General features: G+C 45.6%; 1 protein-coding gene across 4 annotated transcripts in view; it reads left to right on the forward strand.

The window, feature by feature from the left end:
* The window catches only part of CEP128 (centrosomal protein 128), a 437,566-nt gene that overhangs the window by 102,151 nt on the left and 316,192 nt on the right, over window positions 1-19,223 (forward strand). For all 4 annotated transcript variants that reach the window (XM_045015395.1, XM_045015394.1, XM_045015396.1 and 1 more), the window contains exons 11-12: window positions 2,698-2,830; window positions 4,965-5,125. In XM_045015395.1, coding sequence (XP_044871330.1) covers window positions 2,698-2,830; window positions 4,965-5,125 — 294 coding nt within the window. The remainder of the gene's footprint in view (window positions 1-2,697; window positions 2,831-4,964; window positions 5,126-19,223) is intronic.

A 19,223-nucleotide genomic window follows, 5' to 3' on the forward strand; every position in this document is an offset into this window, starting at 1 on the left:
TCAGAAACAACTCTGACATAATCAAAGGGGCTGACAAAGGGGGTGCTGTGGTCATCATGAACTGGTTGGATTATGAACAGAAGGCAGCCAGGCAACTCTCCAACACCACATTCTACAGGCCACTATCCTCCAATCCCACTGAGGAGTATCAAAAGAAACTACACCATCTGCTCAGGAAACTCCTTGCTACAGCATGGGAACAAATCAACACAGACACACCCCTAGAAACCCGACTTAGGGGTATTCTATCTGCTATCCAAGATTCATAAACCTGGAAATCCTGGACACCCCATCATCTCAGGCATTGGCACTCTTACAGCAGGATTATCTGACTATTTAGACTCTCTCCTCAGACCCTATGCTGCTTCTTTGAGTGGTTGCTCATGTGTATTCCACAATAGGTGTGCGTGCTCGCCACATGCACCGGTGCTGGACGTTTTTCCTGTAGCAGTACCCATTGGGAAGCGCCCCTAGCGACCCCTGGAGTGGTGCCTCCGTGGCGTGGTATAAGGGGCACTGCCCACTCCCCCCACCCTCAGTTTCTTCTTGCTGCCAGTGAAGGTGCTTCGGAACTGCTCTGCTCCAGCTTCTCTGCAGCTTTCCTCCAGAATTATTGTTTGTTCAGTGTAGTGGTACCTGTTGTGGAAGTAGTTAGATTAGTTTAGTTTAGTGCGCCCGGACCGGGGCATGCCCCGGGTTTTAAGTTGTGCGACACTTGTAGGCGACTGATGCCAGTGAGTGATCTGCACACAAACTGTTTACGCTTTCTGGGTGAAACCCATCTCAGCAAGATTTGCAGGTCTTTCAAGCCTTGGACCAAGAGAGAAAGAGACATTCAGCTCCGGACTATCCTGATGGTGTCGGCATTGACCCCGACTCTGGCGCGCCGCTCCGAGTCGGCACCAGGTACTGCAGTGTCGGTGCGCAGCTACCCATCAGTACCATCTACCAGTCGGCACCAATCCCTATCCATGGGGCACGCCAAGAAGGTTAAGATGAGGCCTGCCGTGGCACCGAAGGAAAACTGGGGGAGAGGCTAGACCCATGTTGGTCAGTCCTCGGTCCCCATCGGCCTCCAGGCCTCCCACTCAGGTTGAGCGGAATAGCCCAGACCATTCTGAGCAGGCTTCCCCAGATGTCCGGATGCCCTCTTCGCCAGAGGCCCTGCAAGCAGCCCGGATCGTTATGTCCATGCCGGTACCAGACCACATTGCCTTCTCTGTCCCCATATCTACTCTAGGACCCAGCCACACCGTCAGGGGCTCATTCACCTGCACATCTACTAATGTGATATATGCCATCATGTGCCAGCAATGCCCTTCTGCCATGTACACTGGCCAAACTGGACAGTCGCTACATAAAAGGATAAATGTTCACAAATAAGACATCAGAAATCGTAACATACAAAAGCCAGTAGGAGAACACTTCAATCTCCCTGGACATTCAATAACAGATTTAAGGGTAGCCATTCTTCAACACAAAATCTTCAAAAACAGACTTCAAAGAGAAACTGCAGAGCTCCAGTTCATTTGCAAACTTAACACCATTAATTTGGGCTTGAATAGGGACTGGCAGTGGCTGGCTCACTACAACATCATTTTTCCCTTTCTTGATACTGACACCTCCTCATCAGTTATTGGGAGTAGATCACATCCACCCTGACTGAATTGGCCTTCAACACTGGTTCTCCACTTGTAAGGTAACTCCCTTCCCTTCATTTGCCAATATATATTTATGCCCGTATCTGCAATTTTCACACCATGCATCTGAAGAAGTGGGTTTTTTACCCACGAAAGCTTATGCCCAAATAAATCTCTTAGTCTTTAAGGTACCACCAGATTTCTTGTTTTTGTGGATACAGACTAACATGGCTACCTCTCTGATATTTTATAGCATCAGAAACTCTCCCTATTTACTCAGTGCTTTACCTTCCCCCTCTTTTTTGGAGAGCTAGAAAAAGAGATGAAATTGGTTGAGGGGGATTTGGGGCTCAGTTCCATTAGCATTCATTGTTTGACTTTTGTTAGCATTTTCAACTCAGAAATCTGTACTGTTGTTTTATTTTGAACTCAGCCCATTGTGTGTAGGTATCTCAGAAGATGTAATGTCTCATACATGCTGAAATACCTAGGCACAGTGAGGTGGATTAAGAATAATATTTCTTGCTTTAATTCTGGTTCTGTGCTTGGTTTGTTATAACACACATGTTAATGGTGCTCTATCAAATGTTCTTTGTATTGTTAATATTGTACAGTATTGTTAATATGTGACATACAATACATTGAGAAAGAAAATGAAAGTGAGCTGCAGAATCCTCTTATACTAAAGAAGCATTGATATGTTAATATCACACTTCTGATGACTGCAATCTGCCTGCCCCCGAATCAGAGATAGAGATAGAATAAGCTAATTACAGCATGTGAGAATGATGAGAACATGGCTTGGTTTAGATTAAAGCCTTTCCTTGCAACTGCCAATGTGATGATCTATACTAGCTCATCTGGTGTTTTGATTATCCCTTTCTGACCATATCTAGGAATGAACTTTCATTTCTTTTATGCTTGCCCTCTCTGAGCACTTAGGGATCTGCTAAAGAAGTGGTAATTATATCAAGTCTTTTAATATTTATGGTGTTTGGTAGAATTGTTTGCATTTTTGTTTTGTTTTATTAAATGTTTGGTACTTGTTATTTGTTAGATTGAAGATCTCCATTCCCAATTACTGAGAGCAGAAGCAGACCGCGTGGATTTGCAGCATCAAGTTTCACAGGTTGCCATGCACCGCCAAAGCTGCCATGATGAGCAAGAGGACGACAGGAGAATTAGATCAGGTACAACCTTTTCCTGTTTTTTGGGACATAAATTTATGATTTTGCAAGAGAATTATCTCTGTCTTTGAGTTATAATCTAGATCCTCTGTTGGTTGAACTAATACAGCTAGTTATCTTCTTGGCTCAATTAACTTTTGTTTGTACTGGTGTCAGATGTTAGTAGCTAAGTAGTTATGAGAAACAAAAGTTATGAGAAGACTGAAATATATTATCTTCATATTGATTATTTTAAAAAAAAATCAAAATTTATAGGATTATTAAATTGAGCAGCATCAATGGTTTCTTCACAGAAGAGAAATTTTGAACCGTTTTCATAGTATCAAAAGATTTACATAAAAATTTTGGTAGTCTTTTTCTGAAATATTGGTATTTCTACCTATCGTGAGGTTAACTCTTGACATATTGCAGCATAGTGCAAGATTCACCTCTCTGTGTAGATTTTTCCTTAATTAAGAAGGCTGCTAAACTGCCTGTTAAACCTCCAAATTATCCTTCAGAAATGACAACTTATTCTAGGGAGAAGTAGAGAATATAAAAAGAACACGAGTATTTGTGGCACCTTAGAGACTAACACATTTATTTGAGCATAAGCTTTCGTGGGCTACAGCCCACTTCTTCGGATGAAGTGAGCTGTAGCCCACGAAAGTTTATGCTCAAATAAATGTGTTAGTCTCTAAGGAGCCACAAGTACTCCTGTTCTTTTTGCGGATACAGACTAACATGGCTGCTACTCTGAAACCTGTAGAGAATATAGTTTCAATCACATTCAGTTAATGCTTGTATTTGCAACATCTTAGAAATGTGAAAATAGGTCATGGTATTCAGAATTTTAAAAATATATTTAAAATCTCAAGAGGTAATTGCATAGTAGGCTTTAATGTCTCTAAAGTATTTTTGGATAAAAAATTACAAATTGATCCGTATTTGAACTCTCTAACTGCATCTTGACTTGTGTGATTTTTAAAAAAGTCAATATCTTCTGGAGTCACTATGGTCTATCATTTATAGTGACACACTTCTGTGTGATTTAGGTGGTCTCTAGGGTAGGTTCAATATCCCAATGAATCTTTCATCAGCTTGGTTAAGTCCTACTTTCTATTTTTGTAACTTCATATTACATATGCTTAATTCCTCTTGCATCCAGACAGATTCTCATGGTCATTAAAATGGAGTTGTGATTCCATGTTTATAAAAATCTTCCCTTCCTCAGAAAACTGAAGAACCTATAGTCCTGTATCAAATACTTTATTTTTTTAAGAGGGTGAATTGTTAGCCATTTTTGAACCACCTGATAAAGTGACCATTTTGCTTAAAATTAAACTTATTTGTACATTTAAAATTCCTTTCCACCACTTGTTTTGCAATTATAATAACTATGCTATAAAAAGTTGCTATAAAAATGCAAAGAAAGAAACAAAACCTGTTCTGGAGCAATTTTACCAAAAAGAGGAATAGAGCTTTAAACAAACGTTTCAACAGAAAGTAGTCTGGGGATAGAGGAGAGAGTCATGCAAAGGGGTGGGGACTGAGGTTTTCTGAATTTCTAATGGGTTATAAACTGAAGAACCTTGATTGTCAGCTGAGGAACAGCTGATATAATCACTGCAATTTTTAGATAGAAATTTACCTTATAAGTTCTGGATAAGAATGGAAACTTCACATACTTACCTAGATATAGTAAAAAGTGATACATCGGGACAATTTTTTATAAAGTACTCTTCTCTAATGGTATAGCATCCAGATCTTGTGACTTTACCTTAATGTGGTTAAATTTTGGCTCTGTTGGAAGTCAATGGTAAAACTCCCATTTCATCCAGGTTTTTTTTCACTCCTAAAATAAATCTGCCTACAAAGGAGAAATAGAACATGGAATGGCTTGGCTGCAGTGAATAGAAGGCTAATATCTTCCTAGCTATGAAATCATACTTTTAACTTTCAGTATCTTCGGGTTATACCCTGATAAAATCAATAGCTGTGGGGTATTCATATGTTCCCATTAATACCCCATAATTTATATGGGAAGAAGAAAATAGTACTGCAAAGATAGGAATTAGAAATTTAATTTCTAGATTTTAGTACTTTCATTTGGCATATCAATTCTGTTTGTTCACAAATGGCTCACACTGTTTTGTAGTTGTTGAAAGGTCTGAGCGGGAGAAGCAAGAGTTGGAGAAACAGATCCTGGAATTAAGAGCAAAGCTGAGTCATAGTGCTGTCATGTCAGAGGTAGAGGAGCTGAAACGATGCATAGAGCACAAGGATAAAGAGAAAGCACAACTTGCAATGCACATACAGGTAACATTTTCTTTATAAGTGATTTCCCATGTGTTTGTGGTAGGTGATGTGCTAGGTTGGGTGGTGACATAAATCTCCAAAACAAATATTCCAGTGATACTCAGATCTTAGTGGTTCAGAAGCCATATTAGCGGTTAACATTAAAAAAGAGAGCCACAGTAATGTGAATTTATTGTTCTTCTTCGAGTGATTGCTCCTATGCATTCCAGTTAGGTGTGCGCGCGCCGCGTGCACGCTCGTTGGAAGATTTTTACCCTAGCAACACTCGGTGGGTCGGCTGGGCGCCCCCTGGAGTGGCGCCACTATAGCGCTAGATATATACCCCAGCCAACCCGTCCACTCCTCAGTTCCTTCTTACCGCCCGTGACGGTCGTTGGAACAGTGGAGTGCATAGTTGTCCTCCACAGCCCTAGCTTCTCTCTGCTTTCTTTCTCATACTTGTTGTATATAGTTCTTAAAATATAGTTAGATTAGTTTAAATAGTTTGTTGTACTTAGTGTTAGTTAGTTAGGGGAAATCGAGGGGCTAAGCCCTTCTTTTTCCCAACCCGGTGCGGGCTCATTCCCCAGGCACCGGGATTTAAGCCGTGCTCGGCCTGCCAATGGCTGATGCCGATTGGAGACCCCCACGATTCCTGCCTGCGGTGCTTAGGAGAGTCTCATCTTGCAGATAAGTGCCGCATTTGCAAGTCCTTTAAGCCAAGGACAAAAAAGGAGTGGGACTTTCGTTTGAAGCAGCTCCTGATGGAGTTGGCACTTAGCCCTGCGGTGCCGACACTGGCCGCTCCACAGACCTCTTCGGTGCGGAGCGCTCCAGTGGTTCCTGGCCGTTCCGGTACCGAGGCCACGGCGAAGCAGCAGCCGGCACCGGCACCGTTCCCTCTCTCCCTCGAGGAAACGTAAGGCTGCACAGACGTCCTCCAAGGTCTCTGCTTCAGGACCTCTCGCCCGACCTCCGGCACTGGCACCGGCGCCCCCGGCACCGACTCCGACAGCGCATCTACCGTGCGCTGTACCGTTGACTCCGGCACTGCAAGGGCCGTCGAGTCCGGTACCTCCTTGCTCCCCGGTGCATACCGCGGTCGAGCTCGCTCTCCCGTCGACACCTGAAACCTTCTCGACGGCGAGAGAGCTGATAGCGTTGACGGAGCCAACGCATCCTCAACCCTCGGCACCGCCGGTGTGGGTTGTTAAGTCAGCGGGCAAGCCGGCTGTAATGAGGCCTTCTTCCCCTGACAGGCAGGACAGACGGTACTCCAGGTCCCTGTCCCGGAGACATTCACGTTCACGCCGCTCCAGATCTCGGCACCGCTCGCAGTCCCGGTACCGCTCTCCATCGCGGTACCGGTCGTACTCGCGGAGATGATCCCGGTCCCGGTTTCCTGACAGCGCTATCGGCACCGATCCGGCTCTCGGTACCGTTCCCGGTACCGGTCCTCCCACAGCCGCTCCCACCGTCGGGACTCGAGATCCCGGTCGACCTCCCGGCACCGGCACGGTCGATGGTCCCGGTCTCATTCCCGGCACCATGAAGGCCGGCACCGTTCCCCGGCACCGTCCAGGGACAGACCGGCGGCGTCGGCGGCGCAGTCACACAGCCTCTCTGCACCGCCGTGGCCTTCGAGACAGCCGTCTGTCTCCTCTCAGGCCGACAGCGCAGCTGATCAGTGCACCGAGTCTCAAGGGCAAGACCAGGGACCTCCTCAATGGGGCTTCTGGACTCCATGGGCCTACCATGAGACTCAAGGAGTGCCCTTTTCCACTCAGCGCTCCAGGACATCCTACCACAGGGTGCCTGAGGCTACGGTCAGCAGACCTACTCCCACAGCCGTGGTAGAGGGGGCGCTGACATCCGTAGATGCGGAGCATCCCCCCGTCGAGGAGGCCCTGCAGCAGCTCGCTGAACTCCCGCAGGACACTCTCGTCCCGGGCCTGTCATCCTCTTCCTCCCCGGATGAGGCGGTGGCAGGGGCGTCCGCCTCGGGGCCCTCCCCCGATTGACCTCCGGGCCCATCAGGACTTGTTGCGACGGGTGGCCCAAAACATAAATCTGCCAGTTGAGGAGGTGGCAGAAGACGACGACCCTGTCGTCAACATAATCGGAGCGGATGCGCCTCTTCGTGTAGCCCTGCCCTTTATCCGCACTATCCAGCGGAATGCGGACACTGTTTGGCAGTCACCAGCTTCCATCCCTCCGACCGCTTGGGGGGTGGAAAGAAAATACTCGGTCCCGTCCAAGGGATACGAGTACCTATACACGCACCCAGCTCCATGGTGGTCCAGTCGGTTAACGACCGTGAGCGACATGGCCAGCAAGCGCCAGCGCCTAAATCCAAAGAAGCGCGGCGCATGGACCTTTTGGGCCGTAAGGTCTATTCGGCCGGGGGCCTCTAGTTAAGAGTCGCCAACCAACTGGCTCTCCTCAGCAGGTACACCTATAACACCTTGGTGTCCCTCTCAAAGTTCTCTGAGCTTGTGCCATCCGACTCCCGGCCTGAGTTCGCGGCCCTGGTTGAGGAGGGTAAGAAAGCGTCCCGGTCGGCCCTCCAAGCCTCTCTGGACTCTGCAGATTCGGGAGCCAGGACTTTGGCCTCTGGAGTGACCATGAGGAGAATTTCGTGGCTTCAGGCCTCCACGTTGCCGCTGGAGGTCCAACACACCATCCAGGACTTGCCATTTGATGGCCAGGGTCTCTTTTCTGAAAAGACAGACTCAAGGCTGCAGACCCTTAAAGATGGTCGAATCACGATTCGCTCCCTGGGCATGCATATGCCGGTTACCCAGAGGAGGTCCTTCCGGCCACAGCCGTACCACCCGTTCAACCAGCCCAGACCGCGGCCGGATAACATGCGCCGGGGCAGAGTGAACCGGCGCAGGCAGTCGGGTAATCAGGGAAACCAGTCCCAACCGCCCTCGAAGCCTACTTCAGGGCCCAAACAGAACTTTTGATGGGACGCCCGAGGACGGCCCACCAGTTTCTTTACCGGATCCTTCCCCGTTGTTTTCCAACCGTCTCTCCCAGTTCCTACCGTCTTGGTCCCAGATAACATCCAACAGCTGGGTACTTCGCACGGTGGAGTCTGGTTACCGCCTCCAGTTTGTTTCACCCCCTCCCTCCCACCCACCCTACTCGTCCCTCTTCAGGGACCCCTCTCACGAGCAATTCCTCTTGCAAGAGGTCGAGACTCTATTGAGTTTGGGTGCCATAGAGGAGGTGCCGGAATGCATGCGGGGCAGGAGTTTTTATTCCCGATATTTCCTAATCCCCAAGGCGAAGGGAGGTCTGCGACCAATCCTCGACCTCCGAGAGCTCAACAGATTTCTGGTCAAGCTCATGTTCCGCATGGTCACCCTGGGGACCATTATCCCCTCCCTGGATCCGGGAGACTGGTTTGCTGTCCTCAACATGAAGGACGCGTATTTCCATATCATGATTTACCCTCCTCATCGACGCTACCTGCGCTTTGTCGTCAACCGCCAGCACTACGAAGGTGCTCCCCTTCGGCCTTTCCACGGCACCGAGGATCTTCACCAAGTGCATGGCGGTGGTCGCCGCGGCCCTTCGCCGTCGCTGAATACATGTGTACCCGTATCTTGACGACTGACTGTTCCGCGGAACGTCCCAGCAGCTCGTAGCGCAACAAATGGCCGAGGTCATAGGCCTATTTCAACACCTAGGCCTTATGATCAACGCTGAGAAGTCTACCTTGGCTCCAACGCAGAGGATAGACTTCATCGGCGCGGTCCTGGACTCCAATCTAGCCAGGGCCTGCCTCCCTCTGCCTCGGCACCAGTCCATGACTGCCATCATCCAAAGCATGCAGTCCTTCCCGACGACAACGGTGCGCACCTGCCTCAGCCTCCTAGGCCACATGGTGGCGTGCACTTTCGTGACCCTATACGCGAAGCTCCGCCTTCGCACCTTTCAAACTTGGTTGGCGTCGGTTTACCGCCCGCACAGGGATTCTATAGATACGGTGGTCACGATCCCGAAGTTGGCCCTCGAGTCGCTCAACTGGTGGTTGGACTCAGGGGTGGTGTGCGCTGGAGTCCCGTTCCGCCCCCCTCACCCCTCCATCACTCTGACTACGGACGCCTCGGCCATGGGGTGGGGTGCGCACCTCGGCGGCCTACACACCCAGGGCCTCTGGTCACCCCGCAAGCTGACCCTCCACATCAACGTCAGGGAACTGCGAGCGGTTCGCTTGGCGTGTCAGACTTTTCGCTCCCACCTCCAAGGTCGCTGCGTGTCCGTCTTCACAGACAACATGACAGCGATGTTCTACATCAACAAGCAGGACGGAGCACGTTCCTCCCTGCTTTGCACAGAAGCGATGCAACTGTGGGACTTTTGCATAGCCCACTCCATACACATAGTAGCATCATTTCTCCCGGGAGTGCAGAACACGCTGGCAGACCGTCTCAGCAGGTCTTTCCTCTCTCACGAGTGGTCGATTCGTCCAGATGTGGTCCACACAATTTTCCAGAGGTGGGGTTTTCCCCGAATAGACCTTTTTGCCTCCAGAGAGAACAGGAAATGCCATCTGTTCTGCTCTTACCAGGGCAGCTCCCACGACTCCCTCTCGGACGCATTCCTCCTCCCGTGGACGGATCACCTACTGTATGCCTTCCCTCCGTTCCCCCTTGTGCATCGGGTCCTGCTCAAGCTCCGGAGGGACAGAGCCCGCCTCATTCTTATTGCTCCGGCGTGGCCGAGACAGCACTGGTACACCCTGCTGTTCGATCTCTCAGTAGCGGATCCTATTCCCCTCCCGTTATGGCCAGACCTCATAACACAGGACTTCGGCAGGCTTCGCCACCCGGACCTGCAGTCCCTCCTCCTGATGGCTTGGCTCCTGCGTGGCTAACCCGAACGGAGCGGGACTGTTCCGCTGCAGTGCAGCAGGTGCTGCTGGAGAGCAGGAAGCCTTCCACTCGGTCGACTTACCTCGCCAAGTGGAAGCGTTTCACGCTCTGGTGTAATCAGAAAGGTCTCAACCCTCTCTTCATACCTATTCCCAAGATCCTGGACTATCTCTGGTCCCTCAAGGAGCAAGGCCTCGCTATCTCCTCCTTGAAGGTGCACCTGGCGGCAATTTCCGCCTTTAGGACCAGCATTGGGGAACGTTCCGTCTTCTCCAATCATATGTTTTCCCGTTTTCTTAAGGGGCTAGAACGCTTATACCCTCCGGTACGGCACCCAACTCCTACCTGGGATTTGAACTTGGTCTTAGCCAAGCTTATGGGAGCCCCCTTTGAGCCCTTGGCCACGTGTTCCCTTCTCTACTTGTCCTGGAAAACGGCCTTCCTCGTCGCGATTACTTCGGTGAGACGAGTCTCGGAGCTTCGTGCCCTAACGGCCGACCCGCCATACACTATCTTCCATAAGGACAAAGTGCAGCTTCGGCCACACCCCGCCTTCCTGCCTAAGGTAGTGTCGGCTTTCCATGTGAACCAGGACATCTTCCTCCCAGTCTTCTTCCCGAAGCCGCACGCATCCCGTAGGGAACAACAGCTTCACAGCCTTGACGTACGTAGGGCTCTCGCTTTTTACAGAGACCGGACAAAGCCGTTCCACCGTTCGCCCCAGCTCTTTGTAGCGGTAGCAGATCGCATAAAGGGCATGCCAGTCTCTTCTCAGCGGATTTCGACCTGGGTGACGTCATGTATCAGGACATGCTACGAGCTCGCTCAGGTTCCGGCTGGTCATCTCTCCGCTCACTCTACAAGAGCGCAAGCCTCTTCTGCCGCCTTCCTGGCCCATGTCCCCATTCAGGACATCTGTCGAGCAGCAACCTGGTCGTCAATTCACACCTTTGCTTCCCACTACGCACTGGTGCAACAGTCCAGAGACGATGCAGCCTTTGGCTCAGCAGTCTTACACTCTGCCACGTCTCACTCCGACCCCACTGCCTAGGTAAGGCTTGGGAATCACCTAACTGGAATGCATAGGAGCAATCACTCGAAGAAGAAAAGACGGTTACTCACCGTTGTAACTGTTGTTCTTCGAGATGTGTTGCTCCTATCCATTCCAGACCCGCCCTCCTTCCCCACTGTCGGAGTAGCCGGCAAGAAGGAACTGAGGAGCGGACGAGTCGGCTGGGGTATATATCTAGCGCTATAGCGGCGCCACTCCAGGGGGCGCCCAGCCGACCCACCGAGTGTTGCTAGGGTAAAAATCTTCCAACGAGCGTACACGCGGCGCGCGCATACCTAACTGGAATGGATAGGAGCAACACATCTCGAAGAACAACAGTTACAACGGTGAGTAACCGTCTTTTTCATTTACTATTTTTATGTATATACAGGCTGGCCCCAGAACTGATGGTGCCCCAGGTGAAGAGCATCTTAGGTGCTCTCCCTCCATTTGTTAAACTTTTGAATGCCTTATTTTTTATTGCTTTTGTAGCCCATTTCATGACTTTGATACACGATTTGCATGCATGATTTATCACTGTCTCATAAAATGACAAATCTGTACGCTAGGATCTGTAAATTATGCCATATGTAAGCAAATAAAAAGAATTGTTTATAGAAACTTTTTTTTTAATTTTAAGAATAACTGAAATGTACTAACATGAAGAAATTGAACTGTGCACCAACACTGACTGGACCAGTATTAAATAGTGTTTACAGTAGGTGACACTATCTAATGTTAGCCCTATCCTTGAGTTCAAAAAGTTTCTCTACTTGCCTTTTGCCCTTCCGAACTGAAGCACAGCATCAGAGATCCAAAGACTGGACAATGCCATTTTCAAGCAATAGAACAGCAAGCAATGTCATTTTCTTCATTAGCCATCGGCAATTTAATACGTTTTAATGAGCTCGAGCTTCAAAAAACTGCGCTCACCACTTGCGACTATGACCGGCAGCGTAAGCAGAATCCTCAAAGTATCGACACGTTGGGAAAAGTGTTCTCCAGCTCTGCATCATGACTTATTAGAAGAACTTGGAGTGGAGAGTGCTTCCTTTGTTGCAAAATGTGATCGCTGTTGTCCAGTTCAACACAGACGTTTTCATCATTGACATCTGAACATTCCCCATGTGTTAGTCTGGTGAAGGTCCGTACAATTGTTCAAGTGTTTTCCTAAGGTCATACAAAAACTTTGAGGTCTTTTTGTGGTGCTTCATTTGTCCAGACCTTTCTTTGATGGACACTTGAGCAGTGTCAACAAGCAACTAAAAACCCTCCTTCTTGAATTTTTCATCCAAGCTTCCTATCACCATATCTCTGCCCTTGTAACCAAGCTGTTTCTTCTTACGATGAATATGAGTTTCCTTAAAGTCAGGCTCAACTCCTAAGTTTTCTGCCATTTCTGTGATGACATTTCAGCTGTAATGGCATGTTCAAATCTGTTGTCTCTGTAGGCCACAATGAAATCAAGTCAGCTTCTCATCAAAGTAATAGTGGTCACAATGTCCATCTACTGAGTTTGTAATGCCTTACTTACAACATTGACTTGGAACAGGATATCATGCCAAATCACAGTTGAGACCAGAAATTTGAAGTCATTGATCTGGGTATACTGGGCTTTGTGCCTTGTGTTGGATTCTGGCCTCTACTCAACTGCACCAGTTCCATCAGGGCGTCATAAACAACAGTCACGTGGTATCTCACTGACCTTACGTTGTCAATGCAACTCTCTCAGCGAGTGTCACTTAGTGGCTTCATGGTCAGATTTGTGACATTGTGATATCTTCCACCTGATAGTTGATGCTGAAAACAAGATATACATTCTTTGCAGTACTCCAAAGAGAGATACTGAATCTAAAGAAGATGACGCTACATCTGACATAACCAGGGTGAAGGAATAGCAGCCGTGAGGCATAAAGAAAGCTCTTGGATTCAAGTCAAGGATCCTTGTGTGGATGCCACTGTTTCTTCCTTTCATGTTTGTCCCGTTGTCGTAGCCTTGGCCATGGCAATCCAGAAGCTTTATTTTATTCTCGTTCCAAACGTTCATAAACAGTTCTGGTAGGCTTTTCCAGTAGAGATGTCCAGACCGGAAAGAGATCAAGTGTTCCTTTACTTGGACACCCATTCTTGTCAACAAATCTTACTGTAAATGGCATCATTTTTTACTGTGACTAATGTCGGTAGTGCAGTCCATTATTACAGCGTAGTACTTTGCTTTGCTGAGCTGCATCAATATGTTGTTAAGCACCTTCCTTGCCATAAAGTCGATCAATTAGTTTTGAATTGTTTTGCTGCAGTAATGGTCCATAGCTTCTTTACAAACTAGTTGATGTAGGTGCTTACACATGACATCGTCGTATTTCCCAAGGAGCTCTACCAAACCAAGGAAATTACCTTTCTGTTCAGTGAACAATATATCAGACGAGCCCCAGAAAGCCAAATTATTCTTTGCAAGGAAGAAGGTAATTCAGATCAGATGCTTGAACACGTTCCTCCAATGCTCGGTTTCTACATTGAATAATGTACTGGTTTTCTGCATCTTTGCATTTATTCAGCTTGAGCCTGGACTCAACTCGCCACCATTTGGATTGGGCCGTAAAATGACTGGTGACTTTTCATGTTACTTCAGAGCATCAACTAAATTATGCCAGCAATTGTATCCAGAAAGCACAAGCAACAATCTGGCATTCTTGTTAAATATTTTACAAGAAAAATAGATCAGTTTGTCAGTTGATTTTGAGTAAACTACCCAATGCCAATTCTGTTTCTCACCATTCTTGAGCACTCTTTTGCAGTGTGACTTTGAGAAGAGTTGCTTCTGCTCATTTACTGGAAACGTCATATCCTCGATTTTGCCTGTCCTGTTCAAAATTGTATGGCAGAGTTTAGGATCACTGGCTATAAAGCAGGATCTGATGTATCAGTTTGTGGTGTGCAGTTTTTCTCATTGTTTCTGTCATCATGTGTAGCTGATTCTTCATCATTTCTCTCCTTTTCATGTAAACCAGATTTTTCTTTGTCGTTACTCTCCTTTTCATGTGAGCCAATTCTTCTCTATCATCACTCTCCTTTATGCCACCAGGAAAACTGGATGATTCCCCATCACTTTCTTTATATTTCCATTCTTTGTCATCAGTTAAATCTGCTAATTCCTTAGTAATAGGACTTCCATCATTTACACTTCACTCCTCAATTTTTTCTGCACTGGAACGATTGCTACTGCCTAAAGCCTGGTCTATGTTGTTCTTTTTCAGATATTTTCCTGTCAAATTTTCCCCTTGTTGCAAACTAGATTGCAATTGAGTTTTTTTGCTTTCTATACTGAGCTCCTGAAGGCTTTTTTTGGGGAAAACACACTGTATTAGGGACAGCAAAAGTCTATGTTCCGCAGTCTTAGAAAGTAATCAAACAATATGTATTAAACATGACAAAAGAAGTAACAATATTTCTTTTATATTGTTTCATAGATAGGGGTTCATTAGATATCTCTGGTGTCTCATTAAAAATGTCCTTCATTAGTCACTACTTATACTCTTCAAATCTTAAAACACAAATACACTTTCACAATTACACCATAAAACAAGGTCCAGACTATCCTGTGCCTTATATACTCATGAGGGCATGGCTGACAACATTCTAGGAGGTTCAAGGAAAATGTAGTTCTCAAAAAGTCTGGAAGGTTCCATGAGATTCCACAAAGGTCTAGAACATTCTCGGGGTTAGTGAAAAATGAATCCACATACAGAATACATGAAACATTTTACTTCAAATGTTCTATTTTCCTTTTTGTCGCTAACAACAAAAACAGCACCCTGAGCCTGGCGTCTCCTAAGCCCGGCACCCTAGGTGGTCGCTGGGGTCACTTGCCCCTAAATCCAGCCGTGTGTGTGTGTGTGTGTGTGTGTATTATTCTCACAGCAAAATGACTGATCAAGTATTATTATTTTATCAGCTACAATTGTTAACATACACCTCTACCCCGATATAACATGGCCCGATATAATACAAATTTGGATATAACGCGGTAAAGCAGTGCTCCGGGAGGAGGGGCGGGGGGGGGCTGCACGCTCCAGCGGATCAAAGCAAATTCAATAGAATGCGGTTTCACCTATAACGCAGTAAGATTTTTTGGCTCCAGAGGACAGTGTTAGATGGGGGGTAGAGGTGTAGTAAAAGCATCCTGATTAGTTAATAAGTTAGGTTAATAATTAAAATCACAGTGTTTTAATATGTGCTGCAAAGAGCTGCAGGGTGTACATTGAGGAGTCACTTGCGGCTCGCAAGCCTCAATTTGAATATCACTGAAATAGTTACTCTGACCCTCCTTTAATATCTATTCTCTAAACCCCTTTGAACAGTGTTATGACCTTGCAGAATTTTCACCTCTGTCTTATTCTCCTTCTTTTGGCAACTGAGTCTGTGCCATTGCCCTTGCTTTCATGGTCTGTTTTTCTCCTTCTCTTCCCCCTCTTTTTGCTCCTATGGTTAACACCTATTACACATCTTTGTGAAAATACAGATCTGACATTCTCAGAGGCTGCTATCAATGCTCTGTGGAATGATTCTTGGGAGTGTTTAGAGATCTACTGCTTGCTCCCATTTCTCAGACCAAAAGCATCACGCCCAGCTCTATAATATTTTTGAGCTAAAACTGGACTCCTGAGGTACCTAGTTATCTGAGACAGTATATTCTACTACTGCTGTACTTCTGCAGCACTATAACTACAATAAACCTTTGAAGAATTAAAGAGTAGAAATGCAAATTTGTCTTTCAAACCATAATTCTATGTATGGAAAGTATCAGTGCAATTATTAATCATCTGTATATAGTGTTTTATGTGTGCATAGTTTCTTGCATAAAGAATGAAGACATAGTCCCTCTGTCAAGGAGCCTACATCTAAGTAGAAATTTGCACTCTACGCATTGAAAGTTTTGTATTGATTGATTATTAACTGAAATGTCATGATATCATACATTTTTAGATTCTGAGATCTGTATTTTTGAACTTACTTCAATTCTGGTAAAGTCCCTGAAGGATAAACTGTTTTAAAGTGTGTCTATTATGCCAATCAGGAGAAATAAGGGGTACATTTTAAAAACATTGCATAGGCTTTTAGTAGTCACTTGACATTCATTAACTTAAATGAGAGTCAGTCTTGGGGCTAAAAATCCATGCAATGTTTTTTGGAATTTAGAAAAGTGTCTTTTAATAGGTATTATTTTATCTAGCATGTAAGCCATAAAGGGACATAATGTATGTAAATTCACTGACAGTAAATTAAGATCTTTATTAGTGAGAGAATTTGGAAAACAGTATCAGACAATCTCATTTTAAAGGGAGAACATAAGGAGATTTTATATATTTGCAATCTTATCTAGGAAGTTAGCTATTACTAGTGATTTCATGTGGAAGGTGTTCAGATGTTATGGGTGGCAGCTAGCATATCTGATATATATTGAAATGTACTGAATTATTAAATTCTGTATTAAAATAATTTCATTCTATTCTTCGGACTCCTGGGTCTGGTACATCTATTAACTGAAAGCTAAGCCACATTGCCAACTACCAACTATCAGCATCAAGGAGTTAAATGGTTATGAGGTAACAGAGCTGAACAGAAAAATATTTGTAGTTATGAGGGACATCCTAATGAAGGGTTTTCTGCTCAGAGGTAGAATCCTCTCCATGGATCTACTACTGATCTATTTCAGACTAACCATTAAGGCAACCAACAAGGACAACCTACTTGCTTTTACACTATATGATGTTACAAGTTATCCTCCAGGCTGAAATTATTCGTGTCCTATATTATTAAGGACTTTGATATATCAATAATGAGTAACCAGTTAGATCCTGAAGCATATAACACTTTTAGAAAGCTAGATAACAAAGTATAAAAATAACTTGGTGCAGTTCTTTAAAAAATACTCTTAAAACCTGTCTATTGCTTTTTGAAGTGCTGTACGCTAGTGCTTATTATTACTCAAGTTTAGATAGCGTAAATGGACAATAATAAGAACTGCAGCATTAAAATCAGTATAGGATTGCATATGAAACAAACTGCTTAATTCTCATTATTATTGTGTAATCAAATTATATCAAATATGGACACCCTGCTCAGAAAAATAAAACTTCCATTTTTCCCAGGACCTGTTTTTAGTAATGAATTTGTCATCTGTAATTAGCAGAAGTACTAGGTTGAGGACTTCTCTAAGCTAAAATGGGATGGTAAGATATCTAGAGGCTTAATTTTGTGTTCAAAATGCTTATATTTACAAAACCGGATGAGAAAATATTGATTTTTTTTGTTGCTTGTGTTAACATATTTATGGATCCCCCTCAAATTGGTGCTAGCAAAATTTGCTTTAGAGTGCTGTATTTAAGATAAAATTTCCAGGCTAATGAAATATACTTTTTTTAACAGCGCTCAAGTTTAACAAATAACTCATTAGAAATGTCATCAGTTATGGCAATATTGAATAAGAAGTATTCAAAATTCTCATTATAAAATATTATTTTAGCATTCTGTCTTTTTTCATGACGGTAATTTTGTTAAAAATAAAAATAGTTAACTGTCAAAAGTGAACAAATCATTTTTCCAGATTTTTAGATGCTCCTTTTTTTTTTTTTTTTTTAAATATTGGAATATTTCTGCTAATGGTAATTTTTTGCTTTCGGGGAAATACTGATGGAGGAGGGCTGAGACAGAGACAATGCCACTGTTTGTAAATTAGAAATCCATTGTTTTACTGGTTTGATTGTCTCACAAGAAAATACCTTGTACTTCCCATTTCACTTCCCACTGTCATCTTCCTAGGAAGGCAGCAACAGTAGCAAGAGAGAAAAAGGAAAATAGCCTGTATTTTTATTCTGGTGAGACATGCCAGGATCTGATGGGGATTCACAGTGTGTTCGCTGCCTTGGCAAAACACACACACCACAAAAGTGCTCCCATTGCCACAATCTCAAGGCCTGTGCCAGGAAAGCAATGGATCTACAGCGACAACTCCTCATGATGGAAAAGTCTCTGAGTCCGGTGTCCAATCCGAGATCACGGACCCCCTTCTGGGCACTGGTCTCCAATGGCGGCATATGACAGAGGTTCCCCACCACCCTTTCAGAGGAAGGAGCGCTACGCCAAAAAGATGACATAGACATGGGCTCTGATCTCCCCTTCTCAGGAATCGCCAAAAAGACATTTCCCGACCTGTTACACCCCATTGGTACCGACTGCACTGAGACTGTTCACCTCCGAGGTAGCAGGACCATCCAGTACCATGGGTATCGTGTGAGCCAAAGACCCTAAGTAGGCTGGCTCAAAAAAAGGCTCTGAAGGAAAACCTGCCATCCCTGCCTTGGTACCGCTGGATCTGCAGTGCTGGTGCTACCTTCTGCCTGTACAGCACATAGCACATGACCCTTGGGATCAACAACTGTGGTAAAGGCATCAGTACCGCTGACAATACCTCCTTGGTACCGAGGCTATTGGTACCGCAGTAATTTCTCCACCATAAAGATCTTCTGCTCTCCCTGGCGCTGGAATTGCCACTTCTCGGTATCGACCTTGCTCCAGCACCCTCAGTATCCAACTTACGCACCATCCAGAACAGCTCTTCCTTTATCCAGTAACTAGGATGATGATGATGAAATCTACTCCTCCCTTCACTCCTCGCCTATCCACACAGCTACCAGACCAGGTCCACGAGAGCAACATGAATACCACCCAAGACCTGAAACTCAAGGATGATACAGACACTCATGGATGCCACCACCAATGGCATTTCCATGACAGTGGTCTTAATGGGACACATAGGATAATGTTCACAGCACACTGACCAAGCCTTTCAGTTCACACAGGGAGAGGTCAAGGCATTCACCATCACCCTCTGCATCTGGACCCTTTGAACCTCCAGAAGATGTAGTCGAGGGACTAGAGGAGATGTCGGATCGGGAAGTCATACCAGCTGCCAATTTTTCATCCTTCTTTCTGGATGAAGCTCTCATGCCACCATAATCCACGACCGGGGATGACTTTAAACAGTTCAAGGAACTGTTTAAGAACATTGCAGATTCACTGGAGATACCTCTGCAAGAAGTTGTTGAGTCCCAACATAAGTTGCTGGGCATCCTCCAGACTTCAGTCTCCTTCAAGCATGCCCTTCCAATAAACAAGGCGCTCA

This window comes from Mauremys mutica, chromosome 4 (genome assembly GCF_020497125.1).
Source record: "Mauremys mutica isolate MM-2020 ecotype Southern chromosome 4, ASM2049712v1, whole genome shotgun sequence".
NCBI classification, from domain to species: domain Eukaryota; kingdom Metazoa; phylum Chordata; order Testudines; family Geoemydidae; genus Mauremys; species Mauremys mutica.